The following is a 20078-nucleotide window of genomic DNA, read 5'->3' on the forward strand; positions in this document are numbered from 1 at the left end:
GCAAACCCTGGCACTTCTCTCACTCCTGGGCCACTCTGATATTAACATTTATTGCCATACTCCATCCATTCTGCACATGAAATGTCCCACCACTATCCCTCTGTGGTGGCTGCTCCTTTACACTCACTGAAGCGCCCCCACCCCCACCCCCCAGGAAGGGGCAGTTCAAAACGGGAGGCAGCACCCCAGAGCTCCTCAGAAACGCTGCAGCTTGGGGGGCCTGGATCAGAAATTTTACATTTTAGCAAGATACTCATTTGGTTAACACGCACATTAAAGCTTGAGGAAAAAAAAGGGGGGGGAAAAAGGAAAAAAAAAAACAAAACTTCCGGACTTGGACCTACAGTAAGGAAAACATTTCACAACGAAACAAAAGTTTCTCGAGGCGCTACTTGCTATTTAATTTGAAACAAAACTGCGCTCACGCCTCAGATTTCGGCATCCGCTCGCGGGGGCTGCACTTGGGGGGCTGAACACACGATCCCGGAGCACCCGGGAACAATGCAAAGGGGGGTGTGCGGAGGGGGAGGATGCTTGGGGCGGGAGCTCGTGCAAAGCGTGCAGACTCGCGGTGTTCGGCTACTTTCTGAGACGCGTGCCCTTAGTCACGCGGGGGGGCAAACGCTCGGAGCCAGCGACTCCTGAGGGCGGCGGGGGCAGCTGAAAGTTTGCCAAAGCCCTCGGAGGGGCCGGTCTCAGGGACGTGATTGGCAGGCAGGAGAGAGAGCGAGGGCTGAAAGCCGAGTGGAGGGAGAAGGCTCTCGGGCGGCGAGAGGTCCTGCCCAGCTGTTGGCGAGGAGTTTCCTGTTTCCCCCGCGGCGCCCGGGCGAAGTTGAGTGAGTCACTCGCGCGCACCGACCGACGACACCCCCGCGCGCGCACTCGCCGGGGGCAGGAGCCGGCCTCCTGCGCAGCTCCCCTCGGCCGCCGGGGGCCTCCCCGCGCCCCGCCGGCCTCCAGTCCCCCTCCCGGCTGGCGAGCGGCGCCGCATCTGGCCCGCGCATCTGCCCGGCCGGCCAGCGCAGGGTCCCGAGAGGGCGCGGCGCGGGGGCGCAGCCGGGGCTCCGGGAGGCGCCGTCCGCTGCGCTCCGGGCTCGGTCTATGACGAGCGGCGGGGGCTGCCATGGGTCGGGGGCTGCTCCGGGGCCTGTGGCCGCTGCACATCGTCCTGTGGACGCGCATCGCCAGCACGATCCCGCCGCACGTTCTGAAGTCCGGTGAGTGCCCCCTCCCCCCGCCCCAGGCGGGCTCGGCGGGGCGCCGGGGGTCCCCGCTGCGCTTGACAGGCGGCCCCGGGCGCCCGGCGCTCGGGCGGAAACGGCAAAGTTCCCTCGGCGGCACCCACGCAGCCCGGGTCCCCGAGGGGCGCCGGGGTGTGCGTTTCTCTTTCGGAAGAGGAGGAAAGTTCGAGGGGAAGGGGGCGCGGGGCACGTCGGGCCCCCTTTGTGCGGCCAGGAAAGGCGTTGCGCCGGCCGCGTCCGAGGCGCGCCCCCACCCCCGGAAAGGGAAGTTTGAGAAGTTGCTTGGGCATCCGAAGGAGGCAGGGGAGCCGCGCGGCCCGGAGCCGAGGCCGCCGAGCAGCCAGAGCAGCTGGCGCACCTGGGGTCGCCGCGGCCCGGGCCGAAGCCGCGCGCCCACCCGGGTCTGGCCGAGCCACCCCCCTTCAGTGGCCAGCGAGTCCAGCCTTCGCTCGGGGGAGGCGCCGCACGTCGCCCCAGGCCGGCTTCTCGGCCCGCAGTCGCTGTCTGCAAGTTTCAAGGAAAGAAACAATTTCCCGAGGAAAGCTCTCTGGCCCCGCTGATGGCTGGGCGTGGACGGGGAGGGGAGCAGGGATGGTCAGGTGGAAGGCGGGGAATTACGAACTCAGTGCCTACTAGGTGCTGGGTGCTGGAGATGGGGCCTGGAGCAAGACAGCCCTGCCTTCCCTGAGTTGATGGGTTCTGGAAAGGTTCGATTCCTGACCGTCCGTACGCTTCCTAGAGGTTTCTGAAGGTGAAAATTGCAGGAATTGAGTTCTTACTGACTTGCTGCGGAAAGTGCGGAACCCCCGGGACCTTAAAAGTTAAAGTTTTTGCAGCTGTGATTCCGACAACTGAGTGTCTGCAGCTGGGGTCAAGGTGAACTGAGTATTTGGACCTTTCGAGGCCTCAGTTCCTTCATCTGTAAAATGGTTACATTGGGATAGTTTTACATCCCTTTCATTGGTAGCGCTTGTCGCTGCCTTTCCCCTTCGATGATTTGGAGATGCCTTGTGTAGGTAGATTTGGGACGAAGTGTAGAGGATCTGACAGGCCACATCACCTCCAGGTACTTGCTTGTTTTTCCCAAAGGGCCACAGGCAGACTTGACCTTTATGTTTGTCCAGAAGAGAGAAGCACCGGGTTCTACATGGTACCTTTCAGAGGATTTGAAGTGGGTTGAGAACTTTTTAAAATGATGCCTCATACGGAACGTGGCATGGAGATGGGAGTTTTCAGTGGAATAAGGCAGAAGAACTGTTGTAAACATAACGTCCTAACGCGCATTTGAGTTTCATAAGATCCTAGTATTTCATTCTTGGATGTTTTCCGACGTTGCAGCGCCACAATGTTCAAGTGTCTCTGATTATATTCCAGATACTTAAAAACTGAACTATATTTTGCTAGTAAAGCTTTGAAACGGCACCCTTCATTTTCCGAGTGCGTGAAAAGTCATTAAAACTCTTCGTTTCCGATTACGAAAGAAGGAAATCAGCAGGCCCTGATTTGGTTAGGTTTTGTTTACGAGGATAAGATTTATGAATTTTCAAATTCCAGACCCAGTGGTTCATGAGTCCATTTCATTTCATCTGTATACACATTTTTAAACAATTAGCTTAAGAGCCTAGTGGCTTTTCATTCGGGCTTTTGAACAGTTTTGCAAAACCCACAGGTTTCCTATTTTGATGGAATTAAAGTTTCCGAATTTGAACTAAGGAATCACTTTGAATGTGGACTCATTTGAAATTAAATTTTCAAGGATAGTTGAAGGTTGAAGGTAGCCATAATGAAAACAAGAAACCTACCTTCCACTTGCATTTTAATTTTCCATGTGAGTAAACGGTTTCAGGATTTTTCTAAAGTAACTGGTAAACTGTCCAGGCTTTTTCAGAGCATCTTAATGTGTGATAAGATGGGAGGAAATGAGATTGTTTACCGTGTCTTGTTAGGTCACCTAAGTAAGTCCCATCTTCTGTTTGGCAGACTGATAAGTGGGCAGAGGATTTCAGGATAAGAACAAACTTCTCGAAGAAATGTTCTTAAATCCTGTTTTGTTTGTTTCGTAGACCCACTCTTCCCGAATGCCCCAAATTAAGTAATTACTCTTTAGGGGAAAATCTTAAATGTCAAAAAACTCTTCAGATCTGAAAAATGCCGCTTGTACTTTTCAAATCCCTAACAAGAGATTTCTGTGGCGGTCTCAGTGTTGGTAAAAGTGTCACACAGATAAACTTCTTTCCTAAAATCATGCTATGTACTTACTTTGTCAAGGTCAGAGACTAGAGATTGCTAGGCCCGGAATTTGATCTTTGGTCCTATTGCTTTTCAGAAGACACATTTATACCCCTAGGCCACTTCCTTTAATAACAGCTTACTTTTCACCAGTTATGGTTTATACAAAAAACTCATCATAGTTTGGATTTATTGCCTTTTATCAAGGTAGCACCCCATGGTGATGAGTCCTCATTACAGTCTGTGTAGCTATCATAACTGCTACAAGGTTGCCATTTTATTTTTTTAAATGTTTCTTTATTCTTGAGAGAGAGAGTGAGAGACAGAGAGAGAGAGAGGGAGACACAGAATCTGAAGCAGGCTCCAGGATCCGAGCTGTCAGCACAGAGCCGGACGTGGGGCTTGAACCCAGGAACCACAAAATCATGACCTGAGCTGAAAGTCAGACGCTTAACTGACTGAGCCACCCAGGTGCCGCACATGGTTTCCATTTTAATTTACCAACCCTTTGTTATCAATGCTACTTTAAAATTTTTTCTTTATTTTTTTTAACCCGAAGTTTCCAATTAAGAAAGCTACCTCATTGGTGCCATTGTAAAAAGTGGCCAGTACTCATTCTGTCTTCTCAGTATTTATGGAGTATGTTCTTGTGCCAGGCTCAGACCTGAAGACACTGTCCTGAATGAATAAGATGAGACTTGGTCTTTGCTCTCATTGAGTTTAACGTTTGGGAGGGTGTGAAAGGCCTCGTGCAAGGACTTTGAAAGGCCTCCATGAACAAGGGCACATAGTTTAACCCTGTGCACTTGGAGGCGTTAATGAACCCTGGTGGTTTATTTCCTAGACCCCTCTTTCAAAAGCCCATTTGCTTGTTGAATGCTCTTATAGGAGTGCCTGTTGAATGTTTGTTTGTTTTTCTCCGTCCCTCTGAACATCTTTTCTTTCCATTGATCTGTCCTTTTCTATACCTGCCATGTTGTAGGTCCCCACTTGGGCCACCCTGGTTCCCCACTCTGTAGCCATTGTGGTAGACCCAATGTGCCCATCCAGTCTTTCGAGGATAGGCTTAGAGATACAAGCTTTGGAATCGAGGCCTCCTGGGTTCCAGAACCACCTCCTGCTTACTGGCTATGGGGATTATGGAGCCATGGTAAAGATTAAATGAAATAAAGCTTTGAAGTGCTTAACACAGTGCCCACAGCATAATAAATCCTCAATAAATAGCAGCTTTCATTATTATTAAGTCCTCAATCAGGCCTCACAAGATGCTCCATGATCTGGTTGTCCTTTGATTCTGAGACTTTGCATCCCACCAAGTGTCACATTTTCCCAATGTACCCCTGTCATCCTGTATACACACGCCCTGAATAGTTTAGCCCTTTTAGTTAGTGTCTTTGTTCAAGCTGCTCTCTGCTCACACCTCCGGCTCCCTGAATAACTTTCCCTTGTCTTTAAGACTGCACTCAAGGGGCGCCTGGGTGGCTCAGTCGGTTGAGCGTCCGACTTCGGCTCAGGTCACGATCTCACGGTCTGTGGGTTCGAGCCCCGCGTCGGGCTCTGGGCTGACAGCTCAGAGCCTGGAGCCTGTTTCAGATTCTGTGTCTCCCTGTTTCTCTGACCCTACCCTGTTCATGCTCTCTCTCTGTCTCAAAAATAAATAAACTTAAAAACAACAACAACAACACTTTGCTCAAGTGTCATCTGCCTAAAGAAACCTCAACCCCAGGTTGAGCTAAGACCTTAGCACCCAGGAAATGTTGACCTGAGCTGCTGGTACAATCCAGGCCAAGCATTTTAACAACCAGGCAATCACTATGTATCGGGAGTTTGTCTGAATGGTAAAATCTTACTTTTCGTTAGAATAGTTTTGGCTCCGGGGTGCCTAAGTGGCTCAGTTGGTTGAGCTTCTGACGTCGGCTCAGGTCAGAGTTTGTGAGTTTGGTTCATGAGTTCAAGCCCCACATCGGGCTGTCTGCCGTCAGCACAGAACCCACTTTAGATCCTCTGTACCCCCCTCTCTCTGCCCCTCCCCTGCTTGCTCGCTCTCTCTCTCAAAAATAAATAAACATTTAAAAAGGAAAGGAATCGTTTTGGCTCTGATCTAAGTGGGCAGTGTGGCTGTTTTTATCCTATGCCCTTGTTTTCTTATTCTGGTGAGATATGGAATAAGAGGCTTCAACTTCTGACAAGGCATGAAGGAAAGTTCTCATCCAGTCCCTTCAGCTATGCATTTTGAATTAGCATTAGGCATTCTAAGCCCTTCCAAAACGTTAGGGTTTCCACCGAAGAAATTCTCCAGTAAATCCTGAATTCTCTGTCCTTTTTTTTTTTGTTCTAGAAGGTTGTCGAAAGGAGACTTTCATTAAAAATGAAGTGCTGAAATCTAAATATAGCTTTTAAGTTTCTTTTTTCATCAGGGTTTTATGTTTTGGTTTATAAGCAGTGACGCAGAGTTGGTCTAAGGGCAGAGTGGCCCTCGAGCAGTCTCTGTGCTGCAGAGCTGTGTGGATGTTATTTAGGTCTGATGCAAACCACCAAAACAGTTTAAAATAGGGTGCAGAGGAAACCTACTTCCTGGCTAGAGCATGGCATTATTTAGCCAATTTCCACATAAAAGCATAACTCCGCTACCTTGTTACCTTCCGCTCTCTGGGTCCTCACTTACAGCTTTGGCCGATTTAAGGCATGATTCTCAGGGGAAGTGACTTAGCAGAGAAGCATTAGCAGTAAGAACACTCACCACGTGTTTTGTGCTACCTGTTTTCCGTGTCATCTTGTGTCCCATTCCCCCCCCCCACCCCCCCGCCGCCATACTGTTGCTTCTGACCTGGGCACCTTGATCATTCTCCTTCCTTGCCTGGCATGTCAGGAGGGTTTAGAAGGCCGAGCGGGCACATTAGCTCATCTCAGGGAGAAGTGGGGAGAAGGGAAACCAGCATTTGAAAATCTGCTCGCAGCCGGCTGCTTGACATGGCTGATCTAATTTAATCTTCAGAAGAAGCCTGCTATCTTTATTTATAAATGGGGAAGATGGAGTCTGCTCAAGGTCACTCGAGGTTTGTGTGTGTGTGTGTGTATTCAAAGTTTGCCCGGCTTGCACTCTGCTTGGCTCTTTTACGTGGTGTATCTGTGAGTACAGAAGTTGAGATGGAAGTTCGGGAGGGCGTGAAGAGTCCCCGTGTTTCAGCAAGGGGAAAGTGACCCTCTGATAGGATCAGTTCAGTGCCTCTGATTTCATGATTTGCTCTGCTTACGTGATCTGCCTCCTTCCTGACTCTCTTTGTACTACAGAAAATCAAGATAGGGCAGTCTCTTTGCGAGGAAACTCTACTCTTCTAGTCTGATCACAGAGGCCTTCATGTGACCCATGGTTTGACTGTTGGCGGCGATTGGACAAGCACCATCCAGGCCTAGCGTGTGGGCAAAAGGGGCCTCTGCCGAAATTCCAGGCACGTAGGGTCAGCCTCTGCATACAGGCCGCAAATGACTGTTGGTGAGAGCAGAAGGAACAGACTTTATCAGGCATACCAAAGGGGGGAGATTTGACTGTTGAGGTCCACCCAATCTGAAGGCTTGCAGGTGGTTAAGATTCTTCTCCTCATGATAAGTTCCGGCCTTTTACTTGCTATGATCAGCTTTTTAGGTCTTGGCACTCAGCAGGAAGCAACTGCCTCCTTACATGTAGTCAACTCAGCATGGCTTGCTTAGGCTCTTATGGGTTCCCTAGCATCTTTGTTTTGTTTATGGGGCTGAAGCACAGCTCTTTAGGATGGCTTTAGCTGCAGACTAAGTGCCTATGACTAGTGAGGCTGTGAGTGGGAAAGACTGCTCTGAAAATATGCAGCTCACTCACCCCCTCCCTCCCTCCTTCCCTCCCTCCTTCCCTCCCTCCCTCCTTCCCACCCTCCTTCCTCCCCTCCTCCCCCCACCTCTTTCCCTCCTTGCCTACTCACCTCCTTTTCTTTCCCTTTCTTTCTTTCTTTCTTTCTTTCTTTCTTTCTTTCTTTCTTTCTGATGAGATCTCCTCCCCCTCCCAGTTTATTTCAGCTCAGTTAAAATATAGGCCTAGTGTATGGGCAAAAGGGTCCTCTGCCCTTGGTTGTAGAGGGCACTACCTTTATTCTTCTCAAGTCAGACCCCTTGTCCATGGGGTGAGGAGACTCTGGGCCTCTGAATCCAAACTCCTCCCTCTTTTAGGTCACGTTTAAGGTACCTGGGAACCACAATTCGCTGTCTAGATGGCCCTGTTAGCTTTGACAGACTATATGGACCTTTTGGTCCATTTTGGTGAGGGCCCATATAGCCACTAGTCTGTGCACCTGAGCGATGGCTAAGGGGCAGCTGTGTGTGTATGGGGTGTGTTCAGGGGAGTGTTACAGCTTTGTGTGTCTGTACATATCTTACAAGGTCCCTCTTGATGTAGGATGGAAGGGGCAGTGGAAAGAGGAAGCTATGTTGTTGGCCAGGCCCCGGACAATGTTTACCCGAAACACCCAGTTCTAGGGAGGGATTTGAGTAGTTCAAGAGTTTTAAAATGATACTTGGTCCTGCAAAGTGTTATGAAGATATATTTTGTCAGTGGAAGTAGGACAAAACCTATTTTACTGAATAGTTTCTCAGCTTAATTTAGAACTTCCAGTATTTTGCCCTGTGGTGTGTGGGCCTCTATTTGTCCTGGCCCTGGCTCTTCCAGTGCTGGGGATGCATCTGGCCTCAAGAACATTCCTTTGCAGAGGTGTGGGGTACAAACTTAGATTTTGTGGATTGTATTATATTTTCCCTGGAGAGACTGGTCATTCATGAAAAAGCTAAGACTCTGTTTGTAATTATAATGTATTTTTTTTTTTTTTGTGCAGTTCAGTTTCTCATAGTATTTTCTTGAAGGAAACTTTAGTTCTATTCATTTGACTTGTTCTGTGTGCTATTTCACGTATACATTTTTTTTCTTTTAAAGATTTCCCAATGCCTAGTTGCATTTCCTCCATGTGTTGGGAACACTAGGGCAGGGTGAGACTTATCTAGATGTTTTCTTCCACTACTGTAAATATTTTTACATGAGTATCCGTGGCCCTCTCAAACCTCTGTAAGGAAAACAAGAACAGTAGAACAGTGCTAAGAAGGAAGAAGCCCTTCTGACCCTATCAAAGGTATAGATTGCCCAAACTATGCATGTTGGGGAGCCGGGGAGTTGGCAGAACAAACATGAACGTTTCGAAGGAGAATATGAAGTCTGGTACATACTTAGAGCGTAGGCCACAGCAGGTCTTATCTGAGAAAGCTGTAAATCATTACAGAGAATTCACTGACTTGGGAGGAAACTCAGCCGGCTGCTTTGTGGATATGACTGGCCATCTGAAAACTCTGTGCAACTTTTCTACACAGGGATATCGAATTGGCCTCATGCTCCCTGTGAGTGAGGAAGTTCTCTCTCTCCAGGAAGCTTTATTCAGGAGCCTTCATGAACAGGTTTCCCAATAATGTGTGTAGCTCGCTTCTTGAGATCTTGCTACTTCCTGGATCATGCTGAGCATCACATCTTTATGAGTTAACCTTCAAAAAAAAATTTAATGTTTGTTTATTTTTGAGAGCGGAAGAGAGAGACAGAGCACGAGTTGGGGAAGAGCAGAGAGAGAGAGGAGATACAGAATATGAAGAAAGCAAGCTCCAGACTCTGAGCTGTCAGCACAGAGCCCGATGCGGGGCTCAAACCCACAAACTGTGAGGTCCTGACCTGAGCCAAAGTGGGACGCTCAACTGACTGAGCCACCCAGGTGCCCCTCTATTAGTTAACCTTCAAAACAACTCTATGAGGTAGATTTTATAATGCTCATTGTAAGTCCTCCGGAGTTTAGGAAACTTAGCAAAGTCTACCTGGGTAGCAAATGATTATGCTGGGATTGGAACCAGGATGGTTTGGTTTAGACACCTGGCTTCCCAGTTGTTACATTACATACTATACAAAGGCGAGGCTGCCTAAATTGACATAGTAGTTTCTCTATTGTAGCAGGGGTGGGGGGCGGGGGACATAGAGGCTGAGAAAAATAATGATTATATCCAACATTTTTCTGATGCTTTAGTGTTTTTCATTTATTATCCTATTTAATCTCTTTAGCTAAATAAAATAGTGTTTGATTCATACGCCAAGTAATCAGACATCATGCCTGTCTTGTGACCTCAGTAGGAAAATGAAATATATACATCCATTGATGCATTGTGGAACATTTATGTCCTCAAGGAGGAAAACCGGCCCTTTATTTGGAAGGACTGGGGGGAATTCAAGGATGTATAAGTATGTAGGGAATATATATGGTATGCCAAGGTGGGATGTAACTTGCAAGGCTTATCCTTGGTATAGGCCCATCTCCTGGCTCTGGAAGGGGGACTGGCAATGTGGTTAGCGAGTGTCATCAAGTTGAAGAATATTTAAGAAATTTGGGGCGCCTGGGTGGCTCAGTTGGTTAAGCGTCCGACTTCAGCTCAGGTCACGATCTCCCGGTCCGTGAGTTCGAGCCCCGTGTCGGGCTCTGGGCTGATGGCTCAGAGCCTGGAGCCTGCTTCGGATTCTGTGTCTGCCTCTCTCTCTGCCCCTGCCCCGTTCATGCTCTGTCTCTCTCTGTCTCAAAAATAAATTAAAAAACCGTTAAAAAAAAATTAAAAAAAAAAAAAAAGAAATCTTGCGGTGCCCTAAATATCACAGCTCACGTATAAAAGAAACTTGATGGAGGTTTTCCCAAATTTAGAGGCAATTCAAATATTTATAGGATATCACTTTAAATGACTTACAAAGCTGAAATAAATTTTTTCCAAGCTATTAAACAATAAATTACAGGGGCACCTGGGTGGCTCAGTCTGTTAAGTGTCCAACTCTTGGTTTCGGCTCAGGTCATGATCTTGTTCATGAGTTCAAGCCCTGTGTCAGCCTCCACGCTGACAGTGCAGAGCCTGCTTGGAATTCTCTCTCTCTTTCTCTCTCTCTCTGTCCCTCCCCTGCTTTTGCTTTCTCTCTCTCTCTCTCTCAAAATAAATAAATAAGCTTAAATATTTTTTAAAAAATTACAAATTCTGATCAACAGTTCTAGAGCAAAGATTGAGTTCTTTCTTTCTTTCTTTTTAATGTTTATTTGTGTGAGAGAGAAAGAGACAAAACATGAGCAAGGAAGGAGCAGAGACAGTGGGAGACACAGAACCCTAAGCAGTCTCCAGGCTCTAAGCTGTCAGCACAGAGCCCGAGGCGGGGCTCAAACTCCTGAACCGGGAGATCATGACCTGAGCCAAAGGTCATGCTTAACCAACTGAGCCAGCCAGGCACCCCTGAAATATTTTTCTATTATCTCTATAGAGAATATTGTAAAATATCTTTGGAAGAGGTGATCAAAGAGTATGCAATCAAAAAAGGTAGCAAAAATATTTCAAAGGTATGTCAGACAGTTAATAAAAACTGTTTTTTTTTTTAAATTTCATGTTTGTGGTATTTGTAGCTTTTTAAAATTTGTAACATGTAAGATGCCATTTTAAATCCTAAATATTTGCTTTCATACCTAAATTTCTTTTTTTAATTTTTGTATTCTTTTCCTTAAAAAATGCCCTGAAATTTAAAAGCTTCACAAGATCCAACTCTATGCTTAATGGTAGGATTTGCTTTTTGGCCTAAAAAGTAAATAGAAGTGCCTCCTTCCCCACCCCCATACAAACAGAGACTGAAGTCTGCATTGTTACATCACCAAACCCAAACTTCCCCCCCACCCCCCAGGCTTAGCTAAACCCTTCATCATTTCCCTAGTTTGGAGGCCCCATGCCAAGTAGAAAAGAAATTGTAAATATGTAATTATCACAGAACCTTGATCTTGAATGAAACCCAGATCTGACCGTTAGTTTGAGTGAAGATTCTGCCTGGGAGACAGCTGAGGAAGACTAAAGTGTGTTATGACAACCAAGGTGTCTGGGTGACTTGCCTAAGTCCCTCTGCCCCACTAGGTCTAATTTTTTTCTACATACAGTGACAAGAATTGGACTAGATGATATTTCCAGTTTTTTTTCTGTTTTGAAATGTTTCATTTTGTAGCTTAGTGGAGGAAATCATTGAAACTGACTCAGAAAACATAATCCTTAACTAATCTAAGCAGAAAACTCAAAAGTCATGACAGGTCAGAACTGACAGATAAACATCCACTTGGAGTTTGTTGGAGAGGACTACTCTTGATAAAAGAAAAAGAAACCATAGTTATTTTGAAAATTTCTTGGTACAGGTGCCTGAGCATACACCCTGACTAAATAGCATGTTTACTTGAACCTAGCACTTCTTCCTTGCTGAAGAAAAGACTGACTTGGTTTTGGTGGTAATACCATTTCTCTTTGGTTAATTATGGCGTTCTCATTCCCCCTTTCCCCTGAATTGGTTACAGTGTCTGGGAAGGCTTTTCCTGAGGAAGAGAATTATGAAATGCTTTGCCGTGTCTAGGAAAAGAACGTCCTAAAGGAGCTTCTATGGGTTTTTTGGGAAGAGAAAGGAAACTCGTCTGAATATATTTAGTCTTCTCCTGCCTTTCAAAGATTTCTCTACCACTTTTCTTAACATAGTCTCAGAAAAGACAGAATTTGCTACAGATTGGCAGATTGCAGACTGCTTTTTTTAGGCAGAAGAGTAGCTATGAGCCCCGTAATTGCATTTCTGTAGTGTCTGCAGACACCAGTTAGCACAAAAGAGGAATCTTCTAACTATTCCTTTGAATGACTATCTTATTACTACATCTCACTTTTATATGTTGTTCCCCAAAACCCATAGGATTGGGGGAAAATGTTGATAAAATTTGACCTCAAATATGTGAAAAGGAAAAAAAAAAAAAACCCACGGTCACATTGTGGAATCCCTTAAATCCTATTGTTGTAAAATACTTTCTAACAGTCTCAGCCCATCCTGAGCACTCTCTTATTCTTATCATTTCTATTATAATTAACCATATAATTTTTATTGCCTCTTATCACCTGTTTATTTACTGCAAGGAGCCACAGGCCAACCAGTCTTTTCCTTTTTTGCTGTTTTCTGTTTTCCATCACCTCCAGCAAGCCCTGCTTGTCCTAGTTGCTCACCCCTTCACGAACCTCATTTAACATCTACTTTTCATGTGTTATAATACAGGTTGAGGTTCAGATCTTGAGCTCAAGCATTCTGACACCAAAACGTTGCTTTTACATCATCCCCTGATAACAGCAACTGAAGATGTTCTGATACCTGGCTACTCAACGCGTGGTCCAGAATCTGCATTTTAACAAGATCCCGGGGTGATTCATGTACATACTTGAGAAGTCCTGCTCCAGTAGCATTAAAGCATTTTGCACAGAGGAGTCAAAGGATCTACAGTGATTTTGGGAGATCAGATCAGACTTGCTTCTGCCACTGAGGAGGAGAAGGATTCCAGGGGAGTAGTAGCTCCTGGTTTTCAGAGGGTGTTTTGAGTCCTCCCTAGCTACAAGACCCCCTTTAAACCGTATGTAACTAACTAATGCTCGGAGGCTAGCAGAGGCGAATGCTCTGACAGTGCTTCAGGTCAATTACTGAGTCAGTTTCGCCCTGTTTACCCAAAGCATCTTCCATGGCTCTACCCTTGACCAGCAACCAAGATCCTAGGGATCCATTTCTCTGCTGAACTCATGGCATTTATCACGTTTACTCATTAGGCTTTTAATCACAGACTACCTTGACATTTGTAGGCCTTAATTAAGAGCTATCATACCTTGGCATTTCTGAAAGTGGGTAGCACTGTGCTGTATATAAAGTATGTCCCCAGTAAAGTAATGAATAAATGCCCGGTTTTTTGGGACATGGTTCTCCTCTTCAACATTAAAAAAAAAAAAAAATCTTTTGCCTTGAGAAACTTATTTGGTTGATGCTGAGTGAGAACTCACTAAATTTTTCTTGAATCCATCAACATTTATTTTAGATGTTCTAAGCACCACCGTGGGCTTTTTCTGTGATTGGTGTCTGTATTTTATTTACCATAAGGCAGGTTTTTTTGCACCTTGGTTGCTTTCATCTTTAAGAATTTTGGGTCACTAGCAGTTACAACAACAACCAATTCTCATACCTCTTCCTGATCTTATTTTTTTCAAATAACTTTATCTTCTGACTTTTTTCTTCTTCTTGACAATTGAACTGTATTTGGCAAAAACCAAAATAAACAAAAAACTGAAAAAACTTTCCACTGAAACTTGTATCTCATGTTGTTGCCTTTTATATCAAATGTCAACTTATTCAGCAGAATAACTGTAAATCTTAATACCTCGAATCTCTTAAGCAGATGTTTATTTACAACAGGAACCTAATTACATGAAATGCATAACCATTTGCTTTCATATTTGCTCTTAAATCATGCTACCATAATGAAAATCTGAACTCTTACCTTCTGCCGTCTGTAAGAAGCTCAGTGGTTTCTGCCCATGGACACCCTCTGTCCCTTTTCTCTTTAATAAACAGACTTCATTTTGAACAGGTGACCCCTGCTAGAAAGCCTTCCATGGATCTTCTCTGTTGATCTCGGGGATTGATTACACGGCCCTTGCTTTCTGTTTGAGGTCAGGCGCTGCATCAGTATCCTTGGTTCCTAAGACTCACTGATGGTTCCTAAGACTCACAGGATGGGTTTGATGATTGCATGTGTGAATGAGGCCAGTCCTCTCCCCCCATTTCCCCTTCTTCTCTCAAGCATGCTATGGACCCTGGTTCCATTCAGACTGGGTCTCCTCACACATCCTTTTGCTTTTAGATTTTCTATGTTTGACTCTTCTGCTCCCCCACGTTTTCCCATTCTCTACCCATGTCCTACAACACCTCCACCATGCTGAAATAATGCCTGACCAAATGCCACTCCCTCTGTTGGGTTTTCAGTTTATTATCCCGTCAGATCTCCTTTCTTTCTCCTCTTTGCAGCCTCTCTAACAGGCCTGGCTTCCACACTCAGGTGGCTTTGGTGGCCAAGCTACTCTTGGCTGTATTATGTGCCCCTTATTAGAATGAAAATTCTTTGAGGGAGAACCTTCTGTCTGATTTTTCCTGGCACTCAGTGTGTATTCTCACTGAGAAAGGTAGTTGCTGTTTAGAATTTATTACTTTTAAAGACCAGGGAAACTGCTTATAAATCCAAGATGGGATGGAGATAGATCTATATCTATAATATTAACTATAGATATTTTTTATATAAATTTAAATATTTTTTTCTAGACTGTTGACCCTTTCACCACCAAGCGTGTCATCAGTGGTCTTGTCATTTATTGCCACCTTGAGGGAACCTTGGGCTTGTGGGAAATTTTAAATCATCTGATGCGTGTAAGTTGCTCTTTGCAGTGGAGGATCCCCTGTCTTCGGTCTTTAGTTTCTGTGAACTTGGGGGAGCTGTAGTCTGTGGGTGTCATAGCCTGTTGTTTTTCCGTCCGTCACCGACCGCCTTTGGTTCATTTATCCTCTTGTGTGTGAATCTTTTGTAGAGGGCCCAACGTGTTGTGACTATAGAAGCCAGAAAAAGTCATAAAGGAAATCATAATACCATCAGACTCAGGACAGGTTTTTATTTATTTATTTATTTTTGCCACTCCTGCCTTTCATTTTTATGAATGGTGGGTTATCTCCTGCCATTGGGATAGTTGGGGAAGGGACAGTTGAATGAAGGAGTCTTAGTGCAGTGGAGAGTGTCCGAAAACACCCTTCCACCTGCCCAAGGGAGGACATCCCATATTGCAAAGATGACTCCTGGCTGTACCTTCTGGAAAGGCTGTAGACATGGCCCCTAGCTCTCTTCCAGCTGGATTGTCACCCTTAGACCCCCCTCCTCCAGGGAAATTTTGGAGCTACCCATGAGTTCGTAACATTAGGCATGGCTAGCAATGCCCTTTCTGTTCTATCTAGGGAGAAAGGGAGATGAAATAAGAATTTTATGTCTTAATATTCCGTCGCACTTACAGGAAATGGTTTTAATTTGATGGATGTTGGTTAGCTTTCAAAACTGCTGAAAACCTTTTATCTTTCAAGATTTTGACGATGAAGTTGGTGAGGATGTTTGTGGCAATTATATAATCGGTTATGCAGCACTGTGCAAAGCATTTTGTCAAACTCAGAGCGTCTCCTGTTACCAGTTTATTAATGAAATACTTATCTTCAGGGCCAAGGAAGGAATCTAGTTTCCTACTAGTTTCATATTTACTTGTTGGATAACTGTTGCAGCTACAGTTAACTCTGTTCGGAGCTCACTGGCTTTGTTACTCCTCAAGGTATAACTCCTCTTAAAAGCAATTGACTAAATGTTAGATGCCTCTGTTAGTCATCTTCTGCTAATCAAAACAGCTTTCTTCTTCTCTCTCTCTTTTCATAGAGAGTTCTGTAATTCATCTTTAAGTTCTGGGAAGGGAATCTTCACCGTGAGCTCTGATACAAAGTACTGTTTTGATTACAATCAGTACTTTAATAAAACGTATGTGAAAGTGAGTTACGGTGAGCATTTGATAATGTATATAATTGTCAAATCACTGTGTTGTACACCTGAAACTAATACAATATTGTATGTTGAGTATATGTCAGTTAATAATAATAATAATAATAATAATAAAGGAGTATTTAGAGGGAGCCCCTGAATGTCTGATTGATCCTGTGTCCCTGATCTTAAATCTACTTCCCTTGTTACACAAAGTGACCATAGAGGCCACCTTGGCACTCGTGCTCTCTGAATTGAAGTGTCTTTGAAGTTAGGGGAAAATGAAGGGATCAGAGTGAGCAGCTGATGATTGTGCTGGTTGAAAGCCACTCGTGTGACCTTTATCAGCAGTGACCAGGGCTGCGGTAGAACGTCCTGCTTGTGGTGAACATTTCTGCCCACAGCCCTCCCTGGTGCATATCTCTTGGGAACACGGAAAATGTCTTTTGTTGTTCAAATAGCTGTTAAATGAAGATGAAAAGCACAACAAACATCGTAAAAATAGTCATTTGCCAGCTTGTCCAGGCAGATAAAAAACCTAGTGTCAGGAAAACAGAAAAGAGCAGTGATTTGAATAACTTTATGAGTTCTGAGACTTACGGGGGAAAGAGTACCTACCAGTGGGGAAAAGAGTCTAGTCTGATAACTTTGAAGAAGACATATTGACCATGTCTGGTTATAATGATTTTCAAATAATCCCTTATGTTAATAGAGTGCTTTATTATCTGTAAAAGAGTTTCACCTGGATATCATATTTCATTTTGGAAACGACCCTCTGAGTGGGTATAATTACCCTGTTTTACCAATAATATGGAAATGGAAGCCCAGAAAGATGAAACCATCTAAGGCCTTGTAAAGCATCACAAGTGTGTGTTTTTGTCATTTTACCATCTTTTAGTCATCGTACCCCTGGCTGCTTAATTTCTAAGAAAATGTGAGACAAACGCTATGGTCCTATCATATTTTTATCTTTCAGTAGCCACATTGAGGAAGACGGGATCGTAGGATTGACATCAGAAGCCTTGTTCTTTGCCTCAAAAATTGGAAACCATATTTGGGACCGGCGAATACCCTCCTTCAAGATACACTTCTTTGAGGGTTTTGTCACCGGTCTTCCTAGAGCTGAAGCTATATAATGAGTTATTTTTCTTGTTCTCCTTTTCTTGTAGGGCAGTTTTTCTCTTAAACACCATGCGGTCTGCCTTCCCGAGGGTTATATCACCATTGCCAGTAGGCACATGTCGCCATTTATAAAAGACTATGGCTTTGTCACAGTCTTGTAGTTGTGCTCGTCTTCAGAGTTTCGGGATGCTTCCCATAATCACACAGGAAGGGTGTGTCTTCACCATATAGGCATAGAGGTCAAGTATTGTCCTTGGCTTCCTTTCCCAGAACTTCTTAGAGATGAATGTCTGAGTAAAGATACGGAGAAGAACAAGATTGTTTTGACTGGCAGAACACAAGAAACACAGGCATCCAGTATTCTGGATACCCTAAATTACTTTTGTACCCTAAAACCAAGAGCTCACTGTATACACTGTATGTGAGCCAACTTGACAATAAACTATTTAAATAAATAAATACATATATAAAAGGAAAAAAATAAATTACTTTTGTATACAGTAGCTTCTATCTTGAGGAGTAGCAAAGCCGACTTATTTGACTGACATTTTCAAAGGATATGGTAAAGAATGACCTTGATTGGCAGAAACTGCACTCAGCTTGCAAGCTACACAAAGCTAACGGACACTCCTGCTTGCCTGCAATTTGTTCTAGAAATGTCATTTCCCCCACAACATAAAAAGAGAAGTTGAGTCATGATGTCGTTTTACTTAATTTTGGTTAAGGAAACAAATCAAATCAGCTCCCACACTATAGTATGGACTTCTTTCTCTTCTTTTCTACCATTCTTCTTTTTTTCTTTTTATTTTTTCCAGTGGACTTGAGACTAAGGATTATTCTGATCTTTCCATCTCTGGGAAAATTTCCTAGAAAAGATGATCTTCCTTAAGTAATGACTGGGTTCATGAATTTATATTAGAATCAGATCTTCTTCAAATTAGAATGGATTTCAGTGTTACTTTTCATGTACTTCTTGTTTAAAAGGGATTTCATAGTAAATCTTCTAGAATACTACCTATTATATAATCCTTTTAAAAATGGTAATTTGTGCATACCGATTCCTGTTAAGGCAGATGTAACTGTATTTAGAAGAATATTCAAATTTTGAACATTTCAGAGGCGATCCTTCTTCAGATCTGGTGAGATAGTACTCAGTATATATCTGTTAAATGGAATAAGAAAGAAAATATACCACAGAGACAAGGAAGAGAAGTTAAGCTGTAGGACTATATTGACTTAAAACTTATTTTTTTGTGTGTTCTATCTGTTTAGCTTTGTGATTATCTGAAGGAAAAACTTGTCCACAACCACGAACTCTGATCTAGGAGCTATTTATCTTATTAACTCCTTTGGTAGTGCATCTGAAAGGAGATAACACTTTCTTATGTTGGACTTTTTGAAGTCATTATTCATTTTGCCTTGTGGAGTCAAAGCCCTTTAGAAATTCAGCTTTCTCAGGAAACCTGCCCCTTAGGTCTTCAAACAGATCTCCCTTCAAACTCATGCTCTTGGTGATTGACCAAGGATTTCCACCCTTTAAAAACATAGGAATATGTAAAATCCCTACTAAAAAATTAACCTAAAATGACCTTCCAGGGGTGCCTGGCTCAGTTGGCTCGGATGACTCAGTTGATTGAGGGTCTGACTCTTGATTTTGGCTCAGATCACAATCTCACGGTTTGTGAGTTTAAGCCCAGTGTGGGGCTCTGTGCTGACAGTGTGGAGCCTGCTTACAATTCCCTCTCTCCCCCCTCCCCTGCTCGTGCTCTCTCTCTCTCTCTCTCTCAAAACAAATAAATAAACATTAAAAAAAGAAAAACAAAAAATAAATAAAAATGACCTTCCAAGCGAGAATTTGTACAACAGCAACCAAATGCCTTGGGACCGATTATGTTTATGATCCCTGCCCTATCCCAAAACATTACTGGAGTTTGAGTCACATAAGAAAATCACTTGGGTTGGGTTTGACCCAACCCGTGTGCGTTGATAAAAATGTTCTGTTAATAATGCAGTTTGCGACTTTCCCCGCAGCCAGGCCAAGTTGAGAGGCATGGTTTGCAGGCAGGCCCTCCTCTCTCGCGGACTGCCTTGCTCCCTATCTCTAACCCCTGAGCTTGTTCCTGTTTAGCTCTTCACTCCATACACAATAAATCCTTTCCTGAGCTGTATTTACTTTTTTTACTTCCGGCTGCACATTAGAATCATATGGGGAGCTTTTAAAATAATCCCAGTGCCTGAGCCAAACGCCTGAAGTTCTGATGCATTCGCCCTGGTGGAGGGCCCGAGCATCGATAATTGTTTTAAAAGATCCCCCAATGATTCTGTTGTGGAACCCAGGTTGAGACAGACTGATTTCTACAAATGGAGAATTTGCACAGAGAAGTCGAGGCGTTCACTTAATGTCCCGCCACAAAGTAGTACCATTTATGACTCCTGACTCTAAATCCAGTATTAACAAATAAGGGCAAGGCTTTGTTGGAGAATGAGGGGAGAATCAAAATCCCTTTACTTCTGGAAACTCATCGGCAGAGTGGGGTTAAACACACACCCATCCAAAAGCCTGTCTCACCGTACAGGTGGTTAAAAACCAAGGCCGAAGGAATCGGAGCGCTGGGCCCTCCTCAGTGGTTGTATTCGTGCACCTGCCTCAAGGGAACCAAGGGAAGCTGGGGGCATGCCTGCTTGCAGTATATACCCAGCAACCACACCCAGGACTCTTCCGGTTCTCCCAAGCGACTCCACTCTCCAGAGCGGACAGTTGGCACACTCACTGAGTTGGGCCTCTCCTTGGGGAAGGTGTCAGATGCCAGGTGTCCTTGGAGAGGCCATTCTCTGAGTTCCTTTCCAGCTGCTGGGAGAGGCGCTGCCCTCTCTCTGAGGCCTGGGCAGACCACGTTGGGGATGGTAGATCTTATGCGGAGGTGGACACGCTGGGGGTGGAGAAGGAAGAAAGGGTGAACATATCATAGGGGTTCTGATAAGACGTCGTTCAGCAGAAGGATACTCAGATCATCGGGGCCTTAAATGC

At 44.6% G+C, this 20078-nt stretch overlaps 1 protein-coding gene and 1 long non-coding RNA gene across 3 annotated transcripts in view; both read left to right on the forward strand.

Moving 5' to 3' along the window:
- The first annotated feature begins 411 nt into the window (after positions 1 to 411).
- Positions 412 to 20078, forward strand: part of TGFBR2 (transforming growth factor beta receptor 2) — a 91332-nt gene continuing 71665 nt past the window's right edge. The window contains exon 1 of one of the 2 annotated variants that reach the window (XM_049628933.1): positions 412 to 1217. In XM_049628933.1, the coding sequence (XP_049484890.1) occupies positions 1124 to 1217 (94 nt within the window). In that variant the 5' untranslated portion in view covers positions 412 to 1123. The remainder of the gene's footprint in view (positions 1218 to 20078) is intronic. The other variant, XM_049628932.1, reaches the window with a different exon arrangement.
- On the forward strand, positions 1224 to 18834 carry LOC125921389 (uncharacterized). The gene is made up of 2 exons (XR_007457404.1): positions 1224 to 6526; positions 12607 to 18834. It is a non-coding gene; the product is annotated as an uncharacterized LOC125921389 (long non-coding RNA).

The sequence above is a fragment of the Panthera uncia genome, chromosome C2 (assembly GCF_023721935.1).
Source record: "Panthera uncia isolate 11264 chromosome C2, Puncia_PCG_1.0, whole genome shotgun sequence".
NCBI lineage: Eukaryota > Metazoa > Chordata > Mammalia > Carnivora > Felidae > Panthera > Panthera uncia.